The following is a 15,694-nucleotide window of genomic DNA, read 5'->3' as shown; positions in this document are numbered from 1 at the left end:
CCCCCTGGCTGATTTGAGAGCAGGAGGCCTCGCAGGTGGCGAAGGGAGAAAGGGCACCCCACAAGTTGCTCCGCAGGCCCTCGTCGCCCCCCAGCCCGGGAACTTGGCTCTTTTCTGCCCCCCAACCTAAAACCACCCCCTGCCCTCTCCCCTCCCTGCCCCACCTCCCTTCCCAAGAGACACCCACTCCATCGCCTTTTGTAGAAAACCTTTATTGTTCTAGTAACAGCAGTGAGGGGGGGCGATGCCCCAGGAACACCCACCTTGGGGCGGGCGAGGGGGGCGGCCTAAGCCAGGCAAGCGGGGGACTGGCCCTTGTTGCCTCGGGGTGTGTGTCTGGATCTCCTAGGAAGGATGTGGGGCTGGGGGGGGGTCTGCTGGAGCCAAGGGAGGGGGTTGAAACCCTTCTCTGCCAGTTCTGGAAGACCAAAGGGGCATTCACCCAGTTGGGAATGTATTTTTCCAAAGCCAACCCTGGGGGGGGGGGGGAGGTTCTTCTCCCCACCCTCATTACAGCTTTGGGATAGGGTGGGGGGGCACTTACCCCACATCGCAGTGGGGGGTGGCGGCCCACCCAGCAAGGCATCCTGGTTTTCTTTGGCAAAGAGACTGGGTTGCCCAGGGGGCACCAGAGAATTTGGCCCAGGCGGACTCTGGGGCGAGATGCACGAGGCTCCAGCATCTAAAGGCCCAGGAGGCTGGGGATGTGTGCGGAAAAGAGGGCGCAGGGCCTCGTGCAGAGTGCCTCTCCCTCCCTGAGGCGGTGCAGAAATAGCCTCTGTGCCCCCCCCCCCAGCTGGTGAGGAAAGTGGCCTGGCCTATACAAAAGCATCTTCCAAAGGCATAAAAGCAATGGGGCAAATCCAGTGGGGCAGAGTGGAGGCTGTTTAAATTGGGGGGGGGGGACGGGACGACAAGCTCAGTTTGCTGAATGCCACCCCCCCCTTCCCAAGGCAGATTCCTTTTTGATACAAGTATTTCCTCAACGATGGGTGATTAAATCCTATTTTGCGACTTCTGCGCTGATGCAGCAGGCCAGGTTGGGAGTGGACAAGAGCTGCCTCCGCCCCCCCCCCCAATATAAGTGCATTTCCAGGCCGCCTCCTCTGGGTCTCCCTGGGTGAGGAGCCTCCATTTGCCGGTGGGGGGGGGAGAGGAATTTTGTCCCAGGCCGCCCCTCCCCTCCCAGTCTATACAGGTAAATAAATACTTTCCCCCAGCCTCTTCCTCCCCGCTTGCTCAGGCTCGACTGCGGGGGGCAGGGACGCAGCGGGGGGGCTGCCCAGCGGGCACAGTGCCGCGGGGGCACAGGCAGCGGTAGGAGCCCTCCATGTTGAGGCAGCGCCCCCCTGGGCAGAGGTGCTCCGACTCGCCACACTCGTCGACATCTGCGGAAGAGGGAGAGAGAGACGAAACCTTGGCGTGGGCAAAGGGGCAGAGGCAAGTGGGGAGGAGCAATAGGGGGTTGGCCTGGGTGGCACTTGGGGGTCCCGCCCCCAGGCATGCCAGGATGGCGGGGCGGGGGGCAGACTCACCCAGGCAGGCCATGCGGGCGGGGTCCAGGCGGTAGCCCTCGTGGCAGTCGCAGGTGAATCCGTCTCCAACGCGGACGCAGCGCCCGTTCTCGCAGCCGCTCAGGATCCCACACTCCTCGGCCAGGAGACCCCCAAATCCCTCAAAGGGGCCTGGGAGGGGGGGCAAGAGAGATGGGCAAGCGGAAGAGGAAACGTGGCCAGTTCTGGTCTCCTCCCCGCAGGAAGGATTTTGTAGAGTTAGGAAAGGGCCGCGCAAAGGATCCAGGGGGAAGGAGCGAAGCCCCTGCGAGGAAGGGGGCAGCCCATGGGGCTTTCCAGCTTAGGAAAAAGCAGTCTTTTTTCTGGGGGTACGCAGACCCCAAAACATTTTGTGAATCTTTGTACTTTTGTCCATTTACTCTACAGTGGTACCTCTGGATACAAATGGAATCCGTTCCGGAGCCCCGTTCGCATCCAGAAGCAAACGTAACTAACGATGGCACGTCTGCGCATGTGCGTGTCGCTTTCCGCCACTTCTCCGCATGTGCGTGATGTCATTTTGAGCATCTGCGCATGCGCGAGCGGCGAAACCTGGAGGTAACGCGCTCCGTTACTTCCGGGTTGCTGCGGAGCGCAATCTGAACGCGCTCAACATGAAGCATATTCAACCCGAGGTATGACTACAGTCACACCTCATGTTACATTTGCTTCAGGTTGAGCGTTTTCAGGTTGCGTCCCGTGGCAACCCAGAAGTACCGGAAAGGGTCACTTCCGGGTTTTGCCGCTCGTGCATGCGCAGACGTGCAAAATGATGTCACATGCATGTGCAGAAGCAGCAAATCGTGGAACGTGCAGACGCGGATTGCGTTCTGCTCATGTTGCGAACGGGCCTCTGGAATGGATCCTGTTCGCAATCAGAGGTACCACTGTATTTATTTATTTTTCCTGATTTGGACAACAAAACGGTGGTTTTCTCGAGTCAAAATGAGAGTACCCCGAAGCATTTTTTAAGCAAAAAAAAAAGGCACTGGAAAAAGCCAAGGGAGTCGTAGATGAACTTAATGCCCAGCCTGGAGAAAGATTTCCTCTCTCCTAACACTAGAACTTGCGGATGTCCAATGAACAGATCCAGGGCAGATTTAGAAAAAAGGGCCGATTCCTTTGGCACAAAGTTAAACTGTGGAACTCCCTCCCACTGGAGGCAGCTGCGGCCACAGGTCTGGATGGCTTTCCAATAGGGTTAGACCACATCCACGGTGACAGCTGGCTCTTAGCCATGAGGGCTCTGCTCTGATCTCTGCTTCTGATTCCCAGTTGCTGGAAACCGCAGGAGGGAAGAGGGGTCTTGGGTGCAGATCCTGATTGCGGAGGCTTCCCACTGGGACATCCGGTTGCCTGTGGTGTGAAGAGGACCCTGGACTATACGAGCCACAGACCTGATCTACTAGCCAGGCCCTTTTGATGGAACCTCCAGGTGCAGAGGCAGTCTACCTGGGTTCTTTGGGGTACCTGGCCCCTGTGAGAACAGGAGGTTGGACTAGATGGGGCAATGGCCTCATCCACAGCAGGGTCACCCCCACTTCCCACCAGAGCCCCCCCATCAGTCACTGACAGTTGGCCCCATATGCCAGGTTGGGGGAGACCCCTCCACTCACCATAGTCCTCGCTGGCCCTTCCTGGCCGTTCCAGGTAGGAGCTGGATCCGCTGCGGGGTGGGGTGGGGAGGTGCCATTCGGGCTCGGGGGGGCTGCGGGGCCGGTACACCCCCCGGGGGGTCTCTCCGGGGCCCTCCCGCCTGGCCTCGCCATAGGGCAGGTCCTCAAAGTCGGTGGCCTCGTAGGGCGAGGGGCCGTACAGGGAGTCGCGGGGGAAGAGGTCGTAGTCCGGCAGGCGGGGGGGTCCGGGGCGCGGCGGGGGGGCGAAGATCTCTGGGCCGTAGGGCAGACCGCCATACTCAAAGGGCGGCCCCACACCTCCCGGGCGCGGCCCCGCTCCATAGCCGGTGGGGGGGCGGAGGACGTTGCAGAGGGTCTCAAAGTCATCTGGTTGGGGGGAGAAGGACATTGTTGGTCAGGGAGGAGGGTCACAAGGCCTCTTCTCTCCCCCCTTCCCAAGGGTCGGGGGGCATCTTCAAGTGGGCCTGGGAGTGCCGTTACATGGGATTGGGTCCCAGGCAGGGCCGGGTTGAGGTTTGATGCGGCCCTCAGCTCCTGAAGGCAATGGGGCCCTTGATATGTCCAGCTGTCCTTTGTCAGCAACAAATTGTCGCTGGTTTTTGTGTTGAATATATGCTAGATGGTCATTTATGGCCCTCATAGGTATCTCAAGCCCTTTGCACATGTTTCCATGCAACCAGTGAATGCAGAATGCCGGCACCCTATATATAGAAATGAGCAAACCAGGGATATTTTAGGGAGCAGGCTAGCAGGCGGGGCCCAGGACTTACATCCTAGGAGCCGACACAACACTAAACACGGATGCTGGATGTAGGTTTTATTTGATTAGTTTTTTATCTGATATTTTGGAACTGCACATCCTGCTTTTCTCCCCATAATTTCTTGGGGGGCCCCAAGAGAGTGGGGCCCTAAGCTAGAGCTTGTTTTGCTTCTATGTAAATCTGGCCCTCGTCTCAGGCCTCCCCCTTGTAGCGCAAGGGACTCAAAGGCGGAAAGGGGAAGCCCAAGACTCGGCACGTTGGAATTGCAACTAAATCAGCATTCAAACTCATGACTTTGGACTAAACATTAGGGGTGCAGTGGTACCTTGGTTGTCAAACGGCTTGGCTCCCGAACAAATTGGCTCCTGAACGCCGCAAACCCAGAAGTGAGTGTTGCGGTTTGTGAACGTTTCTCGAAGCTGAACGTCTGAGCCGCCTTGGTTTTCAAATGGACTCCCAGAACGGATTAAGTTTGACAACCAAGGTACCCCTGCCTTTGGCCCCTGGGAGGCCGGGATGCTGGGCTCGATGGGCCTGATCCAGCAGGACTTCAGCTGCAACGCCTTCCCCACAGCCCACCATGGGTCTTACCTGAGTCCGGGGCTGGGCACAGCGCACAGTCCATGCTCCAGGCCTCGCCATAGAGGCAGCAGCACTCGGTGTAGGTGACCTGGCGGTCCAGGAGGGGGCGGCTGCAGACCAAGTCGGGCCCCACCTCTTGCCAGCACACGGCCAGGTTGTCATCTGGAAGGCGGGGAGAGCAGGAGAAATGGAGAAACCGCCCCAAGGCGCATCTAGGGGGCCAGGCTTCTTCCTGCCCCTCCCCCCAGGGCCCAAACCTGCGCGGATCCTGTTCACACGGATCCGGCGGAGTGGTGGTGAAGTAAACACGGAGAGCCCAAATGACCAGATCTGGATCTGGGGCTGAGTTTACGGAACCAAGGAGGCAGATCCTGGAAAAAGTTTGGGATCCGCTGAGCTGGAGCATCAGCCCTCCGTAGGAATCTCACACAGAGTGATCCCTTCCAAAATCCTGAGGGATCAAACCGCAAAAGAACTGGTGAGGCTGAAGATGGCCAAAAAAAAATTAGCCTCTGGAACCTACCGCCACAAGATTTTGCAACTGCTGGCTCATAACTCTGGGGAAAGAGGTGAGCCCAGAAGGGTTCAGAACTGCTTCCCCCAGGTCCATGGACTTAGCACCCAGAGTTACGTACGAGAAAGGGAGGCCCAGCACACCTGCCCACCCTCCCAGGTGCCCCCCACCCGTGAATGGGATGCCGAGGCCCCCCAGGGCCTTGACTGCCTTAGCCGCAAAGTGGGGAGGGAAGGGGGGTTCTGTGTTGCATTAAGGGCACCCCTAAATTGCCCCCCACACTTGATCCCTGGGTTTCTCCAAAAACCAGGATGAGGAGCTGGGTTGGGCAAAATGCTCCAGATGAATGAATCTGGGATCTCGGGAGAAGGATCACAGAACAGCAGATTTGGAAGCAGGGCCGTCTTAAGCATGTCTGAGGCAGGCAGCGTCTGGAGCGGCTCCTCCGGCGGGGAAGAGGCGGGGGCTGGATTCGGCGGGCCGCTTTGTGCCGGGTGGCCACGGCAGGCAGCCCGAGCGAGTGAGGGTGCATGTGCCGCTCCTGCCCAAACCGAGGTGCGATGGCCTGGAATTTGGACTCTGACGCTGAACCTGAGAGATCCCAGCCTGCACAGGAGTCCCCGCCTCCCGAACCAGCTGAGTCTGCTCTGGCTCCTGAGGTGAGGGAGGACCCACGGCCTGCAGGTGCCCCACTCTCAGCCCCATCAGGGGAAGCGGAGGTTGCCTCTGGGTCCGGGAACCCTCCAGCCTCTTCTGAGCTGCAGAGGCTCAGGGCAGAGAAGCGGAGGGAACTAAGTTCCCGCAGGAGGAGGGCTTGCCTCCAGGCCAGGAGAGGTGAGTCACCAGAAGATTGGGGCCGCCTTATGCCTTGGGGCAGATAAAAGCCAACCAGCCCCAGTCCCAGGTTGCGGGAGGAACATTGTTGGTTGCTAGTTCCTGCCTGAACCCTGTCCTGCTCTCCTGCCTGAGCTCCTACCCGCCCTGGCTCCCTGCTTGCATGCCTGTCCCTGACTTCACCCGACTCCCTGCCCTGCACCCACAGACTGCCTCCACGTTGCCCCTTTGACCACGGACCAGACGTGGACCACGCCTCTCAGGTAACGCATGGGACGAACACATGAGCCAACACTCTGCAGGAGTGGCGCACGCACTCTGGCTCACTCAGAGCGCTCGTTCGGTGTTCCCTGGACTCTCGCCTGGCGCCCTCCAGAACTTGCCACCCTGTGCCACTGGTCTCTGTGAGTAAGGTGGGCCTGGTTGGCAGGGAGCCCATGCAGGAATCGAAGGGAGGAAGGGAGTCAGAGGGAGGGCAGGATGGGTCAAGGAGAGGGAAATTGGGAAGTGGGTGGGTGTGGGGAGGGGAGGGGTCTGCCCCATACCTGCGCTTTGACTGTCGTTGGTCACACAGCGGCGATGCGAAGCGTCCAGCACCAGAGGGGCGGCGCAGGAGCAGTAGTAGGAGCCAATGGTGTTGATGCAGCGCCCCCCCACGCAAGGCTCCGCCTCCTCGTCAAGGCACTCATCGTTATCTGGGGAGGGACAAGGGGGGGGGTCAGAGGAGCGGGGGGGCCCTTCGTTTTGCAAAATCAGAGAATTGCAGAGTCGGGAAAAGACGCCAAGCATGACGCAACCCTCTGCAATTTAGCTGGTTCCTAAAGTTTATACGCCGCTCGATTGCAAAAACAACAGCTAAGCTTCTTCCAGAAAAATATAATATAGCTATCAATAATAGTTTAAGACGTTCAGAAATTTAATAGGCTTAAAACAGATTGAAACCTATCTGGGTTAGGCTCAGTGCTTTTTTTTTCTGGGGGAGATGCGTACCCCTAAACGTTTGGCGAATCTTTCTACTTTTGTCCATTTACTGTCAAAATGAGAGTACCCCTAAACATTTATTTTTAAGGGGGAAAGCACTGGTTCGGCTTCTCTAAATGGGAACGTTTCAAGCACAGCGAAGGTGGCGCAGCCTGATTTCAAGAGGCAGGGAGTTCCAAAGGGTCAGGGTTAATTGATTTCTTGCCAATGTGGGCAGCCTGCGGCACCTGCAGGAGTGCCAGGTCTGCTGATGCAGCTGGTCAAGTGGGCACGTTTGGGTGCGAGGAGGGACCTGTTTACCCGTGGGGTCCCTCAGGGGCATAATTGGGGCAACGGGGTTTGGAGGCGGACAGAAGCTCTCACCAATGCACTCCAAGTGCTGCGTCTCGTAGTAGTAGCCGTTGGGGCAGTAGCAGGCATAGCCGGGGATCTTGTTGACGCAGACGCCCCCCTTGCACACCTGGGCGTTGAAGAGGGCGCACTCGTCCACATCTGCCCAGGACAAGAAGAGGGTCAGCGAGAGAGAGCCCCCCAGGACCAAGGGCACAGCGCCTAGAAACCCCACTGCTTCCCGGGCGCCAAGGACAGACCCAGGAGGGTGGGCAGGGCGCAGGTTCCCCCCGACAAAAGCCCCCCAAGAGACCAAATCTCACCTGCGAGGGCGGAGAGGCTTCCGGTGCTGGGGGCAGCAAAGCCGTTGCCGTGAGGACACAGGGCCTGGTACTCAGCTGGGGGGCGGAAGGAGGAGAGGACCCGTCAGCAGCGCCCAAGGGCCCCCGCTCCTGCCCTGCTTGCAGAACCCTGCAGAAGCTCACCCCCCCCACCATAACAGGCAGTGTGGCCTAGTGGTTGGCGTGTCAGACTAGGACATGGGTGGGCAAACTAAGGCCTGTGGGCCGGATCAGGCCCATTTGCCTTCTAAATCCGCCCTGCGTGTCGAAATCTCCGTTTGACTGAGCTACTCCTCCGGTCAAGCCTGTGGAATCTCCGAAGATGATTAACGACCTAAGCCTTTGATGAGGCTTCAGGCACGTTCACGGATTACACAGAGTATCCAAGCAGCAGAAGGACGAGAAATATGAGCTACATTGCTAGGAGTTTTATTTCTAACTACACAGACAGAAAAGAATATACAGCCTCTCTCTGTGAAAGGCAGAGAACAACTGGTACAAAGAAACGGGAAACCAGTAACATCAACATCTGTCTCCCGTGAGACTTCCAACAGTCTGGAATATAAACAGAGTCTTGTGACTCCAAGCACTGCGCAGGGCGGACGGTCCAGGAATCGCCGCCTGGATTGCCAGCAGGCGTGTTCTTTCCCTCTCCCTCCCAGGGTGGCGGCGCTGGTGCCTCCTCCCTCCCTCCCTCCTCCTGGCTTCTCCCCGCCCTGCCTAGAGGAGGAAGGGGGCTGGGCTTGGCTGGTGCCAGCCCCTCTCCGGAGCCCTTTTGTGTGCCACTCATCGTCCCTCCGCCACCACTGCCATCAGCCCTGACCACTTGCAAGACACAGGAGCCGTGGTTGGCTGAGCGCCCCCTTGAGCGGCCGCCATTTAAAGCAGCCCCCATGTGGAGCCCTTTCGCGCACTGCTCCTGAGTGGGGTCCTTACCTGTCCCTGGGGCGGGGCAGGCCTGGATGTGGCAGTCGACCCCCCAGCCATGGCCCAGGCTGCAGCAGCACTCCTGGCGCGTGGCGTTCCAGGCCAAGACGTTCTCGCAAGCCTGCGCTGCGTTGGGGTCATAGTAGCATTCCCGCCGGACGCCCTCGCCGGTCCCAGAGGGCCAGGTCTCGGGGCGCGGAGCCTCGGGGCGCCGAGGGAAGGCAGGAGGCCGCACTGGAAAAGGCGGAAGGGGGGAGAGTTGGAGGAGGTCTGGGAAAGAGCAGCCGGGATGTCCAGGGGTGAAGCGACTCCCCAATGGTGAAAGGACCCCCCCAGCCCCAGCTCCAAGCCTCTCACCGGCTCCTGGTACAGCCACACAGCGCCCGATCATGGGGTCAAATTCTTCGCCCGCCCGGGGGCAGATGCAGAGGAAGGAGCCCTCCACATTCTCACAGGGGGCAGTGCCACACACCCCTTGCAGCATCTCACACTCGTTCATGTCTGTGGGGGGCAGCAAAGGCGGGGGTGATGGCGGAGGGGCTCACCAGGGACCTGCCCCCACCTGCCCCATCCCCTCTGCCCCCACCCGGCAGCATGCCAGGTCCCCTACGGAGGCAGCCTCTTTCCCAGGAGACCTTGGTGGAGAACGCGGGCATCGCCAACCTCCCTCCCTCGCCCCAGCCACGTACCCAGACAATGGCGCCCGTCCCTGGCGCTCTCGTAGCCCTGGTCACAGATGCACTGGAAGGAGCCGGGCAGGTTGTGGCACACAGCATGGGCACCACAGAGGGAGCTGTTCTGGCACTCATCCACATCTGGAAGACACCAGGGCAACCCACTCAGCACTCGCTCTCTCCCTCCACCCACCGCAGGCTTGTGTGGGATGTGTTATGTAAGTAGCAGTCAAGTACAACATTCCTTGTTTTCCTAGAGTGGACATGCAGGAATGTTTGGACCAGCCAGTCGAAAACTTCTTGTTTCCTCCTGGCCTGGAGCATCCTTCCTCTTGCATGTGACTAGAGGTGGGCGTGACTTTACCTGTCCAGGTAACAAAAGGGCAAGGCACACAGCACACTCTCTCTCTTTGACTTCCTCCCTCATTGGAGCAGCTTTTTAGCTAGAGATGCTCTGTTGGCTTTCAGCCAACACAGGACACTGGGATTAACTCCACATGGGATAGATCCACGTATATCCTTTGTAACTAAGTCTGCCTTCAGGGATCCAACTGTGAACTGATGATGTGAGTAAAGTTGTTTTATATACTTTACACAAGACTGCCGTGTGTTTATTCTTTTAAGAGGGATATAAGGGAACCTGCCAGGAACTTAATAGTGAGAGGCTTACTCAAGCCTGCAACCAGCTATCTGCTGTGCGTTTAAAAGGGGAATGTAAAACTCTGCTAAGTAAAGGGACTTGCTAGCACAAGTACCGTATTTTTCGCCCCATAGGACGCTCCGTCCCATAGGACGCACCTAGTTTTTTGGGGGGGAAATAAAGGGGAAAAAATTCCCTTTATTTCCCCCCCAAAAGCAGGTCAGGGAAACAGAACCAGGTCGAGGAACAGCGGGATGGCGGCGCTGCGCCTCCTTGCTGTCCCCCGAGCTTGTGGGGCTGGCCGATGTCTGCCCCGCGCGAGGGGCGCTCTGCATCAGGGCGCCCCCCCTGCGGGGCCGGCAGGCTGCTATCTGCAGCGTGGGGAGCCTTGCCGGGAAGTCCGGCAAGGCTCCCCACGCTGCGGATGTCTGCCTGGCGAGGGGGGCGCTCTGTTTCAGGGCGCCCCGCCCGCTGGGCGGCAGGCTGCTATCCGCAGCCTAGACATCCCTGCCGGACCTCCCGTAGGGCTGCCTAGGCTGCGGATGTGTTCCTGAAGCCTGACCCCTCTCGCTCTCCAAGCTTCAGCAAAAGCCTGCATTCGCCCCATAGGACGCACCCAGATTTCCCCTTCATTTTTGGAGGGGAAAAAGTGCGCCCTATAGGGCGAAAAATACGGTAAGAAAGGATATGAATAAACAATATATCCTCTCCTGCCTCCCTGAACATTCCCACAGCTTGCACCCTTTTGCCAGCCTGGCCCGGGGGCAGGAGGCGCCCCCTCCCACCTGATGGGTTTGCCCCTTTGTCACCCCCCCATGACTCACCCACACAGTCCCCGGTGGCTGTGGCCTGGTAACCCGTCTGGCAGCTGGCGACGCAGTGGTAGGACCCCGGGGTGTTTTCGCAGCGCTTCTCCCCACAGAGGCTCACGCTGTACTCCTGGCATTCGTTGATGTCTGAAGGAAGGCCCCATAAGTACATGTTGTGGGGCAGGGGAGGAAAGAGAGGAAGGACCATGAGACGGGATGTCAAACATAAGAGCGTCCACAGAGCTTGCTGCATCAGGACAGCAGAGCAGAGCGTCCAGCGTCCAGCGTCCTGATCTCAAGGGGTCACACGACTTGAGAGCAATGGGGACTCTCCCCTCTCGCGGTTTGCAGCAACCGGGACTCAGAAAAAATGGGAGGCAGAGCCATTGCAGCTGAGAGCCATCCCTAGCCGTCTCTCCTCCTCCATGGATTGGACTAATCCTTTCTAAAAGCCAGCCAGGGTGGTGGCCGTCACTGTGGGAGGGAGTTCCACAGTTCAACTCGGCGAAGAAGGACTTTCTTTCCCCTGCCCTGAACCTTCCAGCATTCAGCTTCATCGGAGTCAAGAGCCTCTCAAGTCTGGAGGGATCTCTTCAGGAAAGAGCTTTTGCTCCAATTATTATTATTATTAATATGAATATAATGCCCTATACCCGGAGGTCTCAGGGTGGTTCACTAATTATTATTATTATTATTATTATTATTATTATTATTATTATTATTATTATTATTATTATTATTATTCCGTCCTATACCCAGAGGTCTCAGGGCGGTTTTAAAATAATAATAATAATAATAATAATAATAATAATAATAATAATAATAATAATAATAATTTTTATTTATACCTTGCCCTCCCAGGCCAGAGCTGGGCTCAGGGTGGCTAACACCAGTAAAATTACAATAAAAACATAATAGGAAAAAAACCAATTTAAAATACAGGTTAAATTTCAATTTAAAATGCAGCCTCATTTTAAAGTAGCTGATAAATCAAGACCATAAGGGGAGGGAAACATAAGGGTCAGACTGAGTCCAGACCAAAGGCCAGGCGGAGCAGCTCCGTCTTGCAGGCCCTGTGGAAAGATGTCAAGTCCCGCAGGGCCCTAGTCTCTTGGGACAGAGCGTTCCGCCAGACTGGGGCCAGTACTGAAAAGGCCCTGGCCCTAGTTGAGACCATTCTAACCACCTTGCGACTTGGGACCTCCAAAGTGTTGTCATTTGTGGACCTTAAGGTCCTCCGTGGGGCAGACCAGAGGAGGCAGTCCTGTAGGGACATGGGTCCTAGATCACAATATATAAAATAAAAATAAAAACAGTGACCCAAAATTACCGCCCCCCCGGGCGATAAAGGAGGTGGGGACTCCTTGGCAGCCTCAGAAATCACAGAATCATAGTTGGAGGGGACCCCAAAGGTCCTGTAGTCCACCCCCCGGCAAGGCAAGAATCTCAGCTCCAGCATCCCAGACAGATGTCCACCCAGTGAAGCCCCAGAGCAAAACAGAGGCCTCCAGACCCCCCCCCCCAGACCCTCCACTTGGGCCCTGCAGCAACACTCACCAATGCAGTCTCCCGTGGTGCCCGCCTGGTAGCCAGCCTGGCAATCTGCCACGCAGCGGTAGGAGCCGGGCGTGTTCTCACAGCGCTGCGTCCCACAGAGGGCCGCCCCATACTCCTGGCACTCGTCGATATCTAGGGGAGCGGGAGGTCAGGCCCAGGCCAGGGTTTCCTTGGTCCCCCCCCCGTCTACCTCTTCCTGCCCCCCCCGGTGCCCCTCACCTTCGCAGGAGGCCTTGTTGGCGCTGCTGCGGGTGCCCGGCGGACAGTAGCAGTCGAAAGAGCCCTCGGTGTTGGCGCAGTGGCCACCAGCACACACCGTGCCCGGCTGGCATTCGTCAATATCTGTGGGGAGGGATGGAAGGAGGGGGTCAGTGTGGCAGGGAGATGCCAGCCCCCCTGCCCAGCCCCCAAGGAAGAGACCCAAGACATGAAATTAGCTAAAATTCATAAAATAAGTAATAAATGTTGGAAATGTAAAGGAAAAGGAAGGAACATGTTATCACATGTGGTGGGAATGTAAAAAAGTGAAAAACATCTGGGAAATGATATATAATGAGATAATAAATGTTATTAAGAAACCAGAAGCATTTTTACTTGGCACTGTAGGAGGTGATATAAATAGACAGGACTGTAAGTTGTTTTTATACGCCGTGACGGCAGCAAGACTATTATGGGCACAAAAATGGAAACAGGAAGAATTACCGACGAAAGAAGAATGGAGGATGAAATCGATGGACTATGCAGAATTAAATAAATTAACAGGAAGGATTCGAAACCTGCGGGACCAGAGATTCTCAGAAGAACTATTTGAAAAGTAATTGTAATGAACAGATTACGCTAGTAGGATTGCAAGAAGTTTTGTTAAGGAGGATTATTTGAAATCTTGCAAAAAACACTATGAGGGATATGACTAGTTAATGATCATTAAGGGTAATAGAAAACTTAGGAAATGCAGAATAAGTGATAAAAACGGAAAATCACCAGAGGAGCTGACGGAAGTCAAAAATATTGTATAAGATAAGAAATTATGTTATATGAATGTTGGAAATGATATGTTAAAAAAGCTAATACAGTGGTGCCCCGCAAGACGAATGCCTCGCAAGACGAAAAACTCGCTAGACGAAAGAGTTTTCCGTTTTTTGAGTCGTTCCGCAAGACGAATTTCCCTATGGGCTTGCTTTGCAAGACGAAACGTCTTGCGAGTTCTTGCGAGTTTGTTTCCTTTTTCTTAAAGCCGCTAAGCCGCTAATAGCCGTGCTTCGCAAGACAAAAAAACCGCAAGACGAAGAGACTCGCGGAACAGATTAATTTCGTCTTGTGAGGCACCACTGTATATATATATAAAAGGAAGAGATCCAAGATGTCCGCCTCCCTCCGTCTGCCAGCCTGCATCCGGAGCCAGGCGGCCCTCGGGTGGCCCTGGGGGTCCGGGGCCCCTTACCGATGCAGGAGGCCCCGCTGGGGGCGATGGTGAAGCCCTGGGCACACAGGCAAGTGTAGGATCCCTCGGTGTTGAGGCACTCGCCCCGCGGGAAGCAGAAGTCGCCCTCCAGGCACTCGTTGACGTCTGGGGGGCAGAGAAAGAGGCGGGGAGAGTTGGGGGTGCTCAGCCGGGGGAGGGAGAGGAGGCTCAGAGGGGGCCGGGGGACCACCTTCAAACTCCAGAAGGGCTGCCCCACCGAAGTTTGTTTTTGCAAGGGACCCCTAAGGGTCATCCAGCCCAACCCTGTGCCCTGGCAGAGCACACCAGAACACGCTGCCAAGGGAATCAGCGGAGGTGGGCAGGGTCTGCCCCCAGGGGTGCCCAGTGCCAAATCCCCCGCCCCACCCCTGCCCCAGTCGCCTGCCCCCTGCCCCCCTCACCCACGCAGGACGTCCCTGTGCCCTCTGCGCGGTACCCTCGTCCACACTGGCAGCGGAAGGAGCCCTCTGTGTTGATGCAGTGCCCCTGAGGCCCGCAGGGCGTTCCCGTGGCGCACTCGTCCATGTCTGGAAAGGGGCAGACGGGGAGAGTCAGGGGCCCCGTGGGGCTGAGCCCAACCCCAAAGCCGCCCCCCAAGCAAGGCGCCTCCACTCTCCGCCTCTCACCCAGGCACTGGTTTTCCGTCAGGCTGGCGCGGAATCCCGCAGGGCAGAGGCAGCGGTACCCGCCGGGCACGTTCTCACAGCGCCCAGACCCACAGGGCGGGGGGCTCTGCTGGCATTCATCCACATCTGTTGGGGGGGGGGGAGGAGAGAGAAGAGACACACACCAGAATTTCACCATGACCAATTTTTTTCCTTTATATCTCACTTACCCACCCAGGTGCTCAATGTGAGTTCTCCCAGGCCCTTCCTTATTCTCCCAACCCCCCCTGCGAGGTGGGCCAGGCTGAGCGGCAGCAACTGGCCTGAGACCCCCCCCCCCAAAGCGGGCTTTGTGGCCGAGTGGGAGGATTCGAACCCTGGTCTCCCAGGTCCCGAGCCAACGCTCAAACCGCTGCCTGTGCCGCACCAAACACCTCCAGATTCGTGTTTTGAAATCAAGAGCTCTGCGCATGGTCAGGGGCGCTCTCGTCTTCCCGTCCCCCTGCCCAGCCCTGGAAGCAGTCTCCTGGGAAGTGGGGGGGGGACGTGAACCCCAAGGCAGCAGCAGTGTCTCCGCGCTCTCCTTGGCCCTCTTACCTATGCACTGGGTGCCCAGCGGGTGGGGCTGGTAGCCAATGGGGCAGCTGCAGCGGTAGCCCCCAGGGACGTTTTCGCAGCGGCCGGGTTGGCAGATGGTGGGGGTCTCCCGGCACTCGTCCACGTCTGCAAAAGAACAGCGATGGAGGTCTGGGGGCTTCTCTGCCCCCAACGCTCCCTCCCTCCCAAGGGATTGGGGCCAGGGTGGCCGGGAAGCCCCCCACTGGGCATGTGGAGAGGGGGCGGGCTGGCTGGGACCAGGGTGGATAAAAATCAATGATTTTTTAAAAAAATAAAAATCGGATTTTTTTTATTTAAGTCAGATTTTTTTATTTAAATCAGATTTTTTTATTTAAATCAGATTTTTAAAAAATTAAAACAGATTTTTTTAAAATAAACTCCTTTTGGAGGGAAAATCTTTCTAAAGATAGTTTTCTATTTAAGTGACATTATAGTCCAAAGGCTATTCATCGGGAAATAAGGATTTGTTTTAAGTTTTTCACGTGTGCTAAAACTCAGTCTTAATTTGTTGTGGTTTTTTAAAAAACTGCTTAACCACATCGGTTAACAAACAGGGATACATATGCTATAATGTTATTGTTTTAGTTAAATAAATGGTTGAAATGGTTATTAAGGAAATGATTATTTATCTCCTTCCAATCAAGTACAGTAGAAAAGTTGTCCAGATATAAACAGTTAACTTATGAAACCTCACCAGAATTTCATAATTACCTGTCTAGGTATTTCTAATAGTTTAACCAAATCAGGAATTGTTGATATAACTGTAAAAAATTACTCTGAAAATTTATGATTCCGAAAAGGAAACCTTCCTCTGGTTGTAAATATTAAGATGATACCAGCAAGAACGAGTCTTTCTGTATATATATATA

General features: G+C 56.2%; 1 protein-coding gene across 2 annotated transcripts in view; it reads right to left on the bottom strand.

Annotated features, from left to right (window-relative positions):
• Nucleotides 1–195: 195 nt before the first annotated feature.
• The window catches only part of LTBP4 (latent transforming growth factor beta binding protein 4), a 54,049-nt gene continuing 38,550 nt past the window's right edge, over nt 196–15,694 (bottom strand). For both annotated transcript variants that reach the window (XM_081200147.1, XM_081200146.1), the window contains 17 exons: nt 14,805–14,930; nt 14,229–14,354; nt 14,004–14,129; nt 13,582–13,707; nt 12,360–12,482; nt 12,141–12,272; nt 10,599–10,730; nt 9,150–9,275; nt 8,818–8,961; nt 8,470–8,694; nt 7,516–7,590; nt 7,226–7,354; nt 6,427–6,576; nt 4,543–4,695; nt 3,170–3,556; nt 1,536–1,685; nt 196–1,388 (listed from right to left, as the gene is read on the bottom strand). In XM_081200147.1, coding sequence (XP_081056273.1) covers nt 1,240–1,388; nt 1,536–1,685; nt 3,170–3,556; nt 4,543–4,695; nt 6,427–6,576; nt 7,226–7,354; nt 7,516–7,590; nt 8,470–8,694; nt 8,818–8,961; nt 9,150–9,275; nt 10,599–10,730; nt 12,141–12,272; nt 12,360–12,482; nt 13,582–13,707; nt 14,004–14,129; nt 14,229–14,354; nt 14,805–14,930 — 2,579 coding nt within the window. In that variant the 3' untranslated portion in view covers nt 196–1,239. The remainder of the gene's footprint in view (nt 1,389–1,535; nt 1,686–3,169; nt 3,557–4,542; nt 4,696–6,426; nt 6,577–7,225; nt 7,355–7,515; nt 7,591–8,469; nt 8,695–8,817; nt 8,962–9,149; nt 9,276–10,598; nt 10,731–12,140; nt 12,273–12,359; nt 12,483–13,581; nt 13,708–14,003; nt 14,130–14,228; nt 14,355–14,804; nt 14,931–15,694) is intronic.

The sequence above is a fragment of the Podarcis bocagei genome (assembly GCF_964188305.1).
Source record: "Podarcis bocagei genome assembly, chromosome: 7".
NCBI classification, from domain to species: Eukaryota; Metazoa; Chordata; class Lepidosauria; order Squamata; family Lacertidae; genus Podarcis; species Podarcis bocagei.
This window is presented reverse-complemented; position numbering and strand designations above follow the sequence as displayed.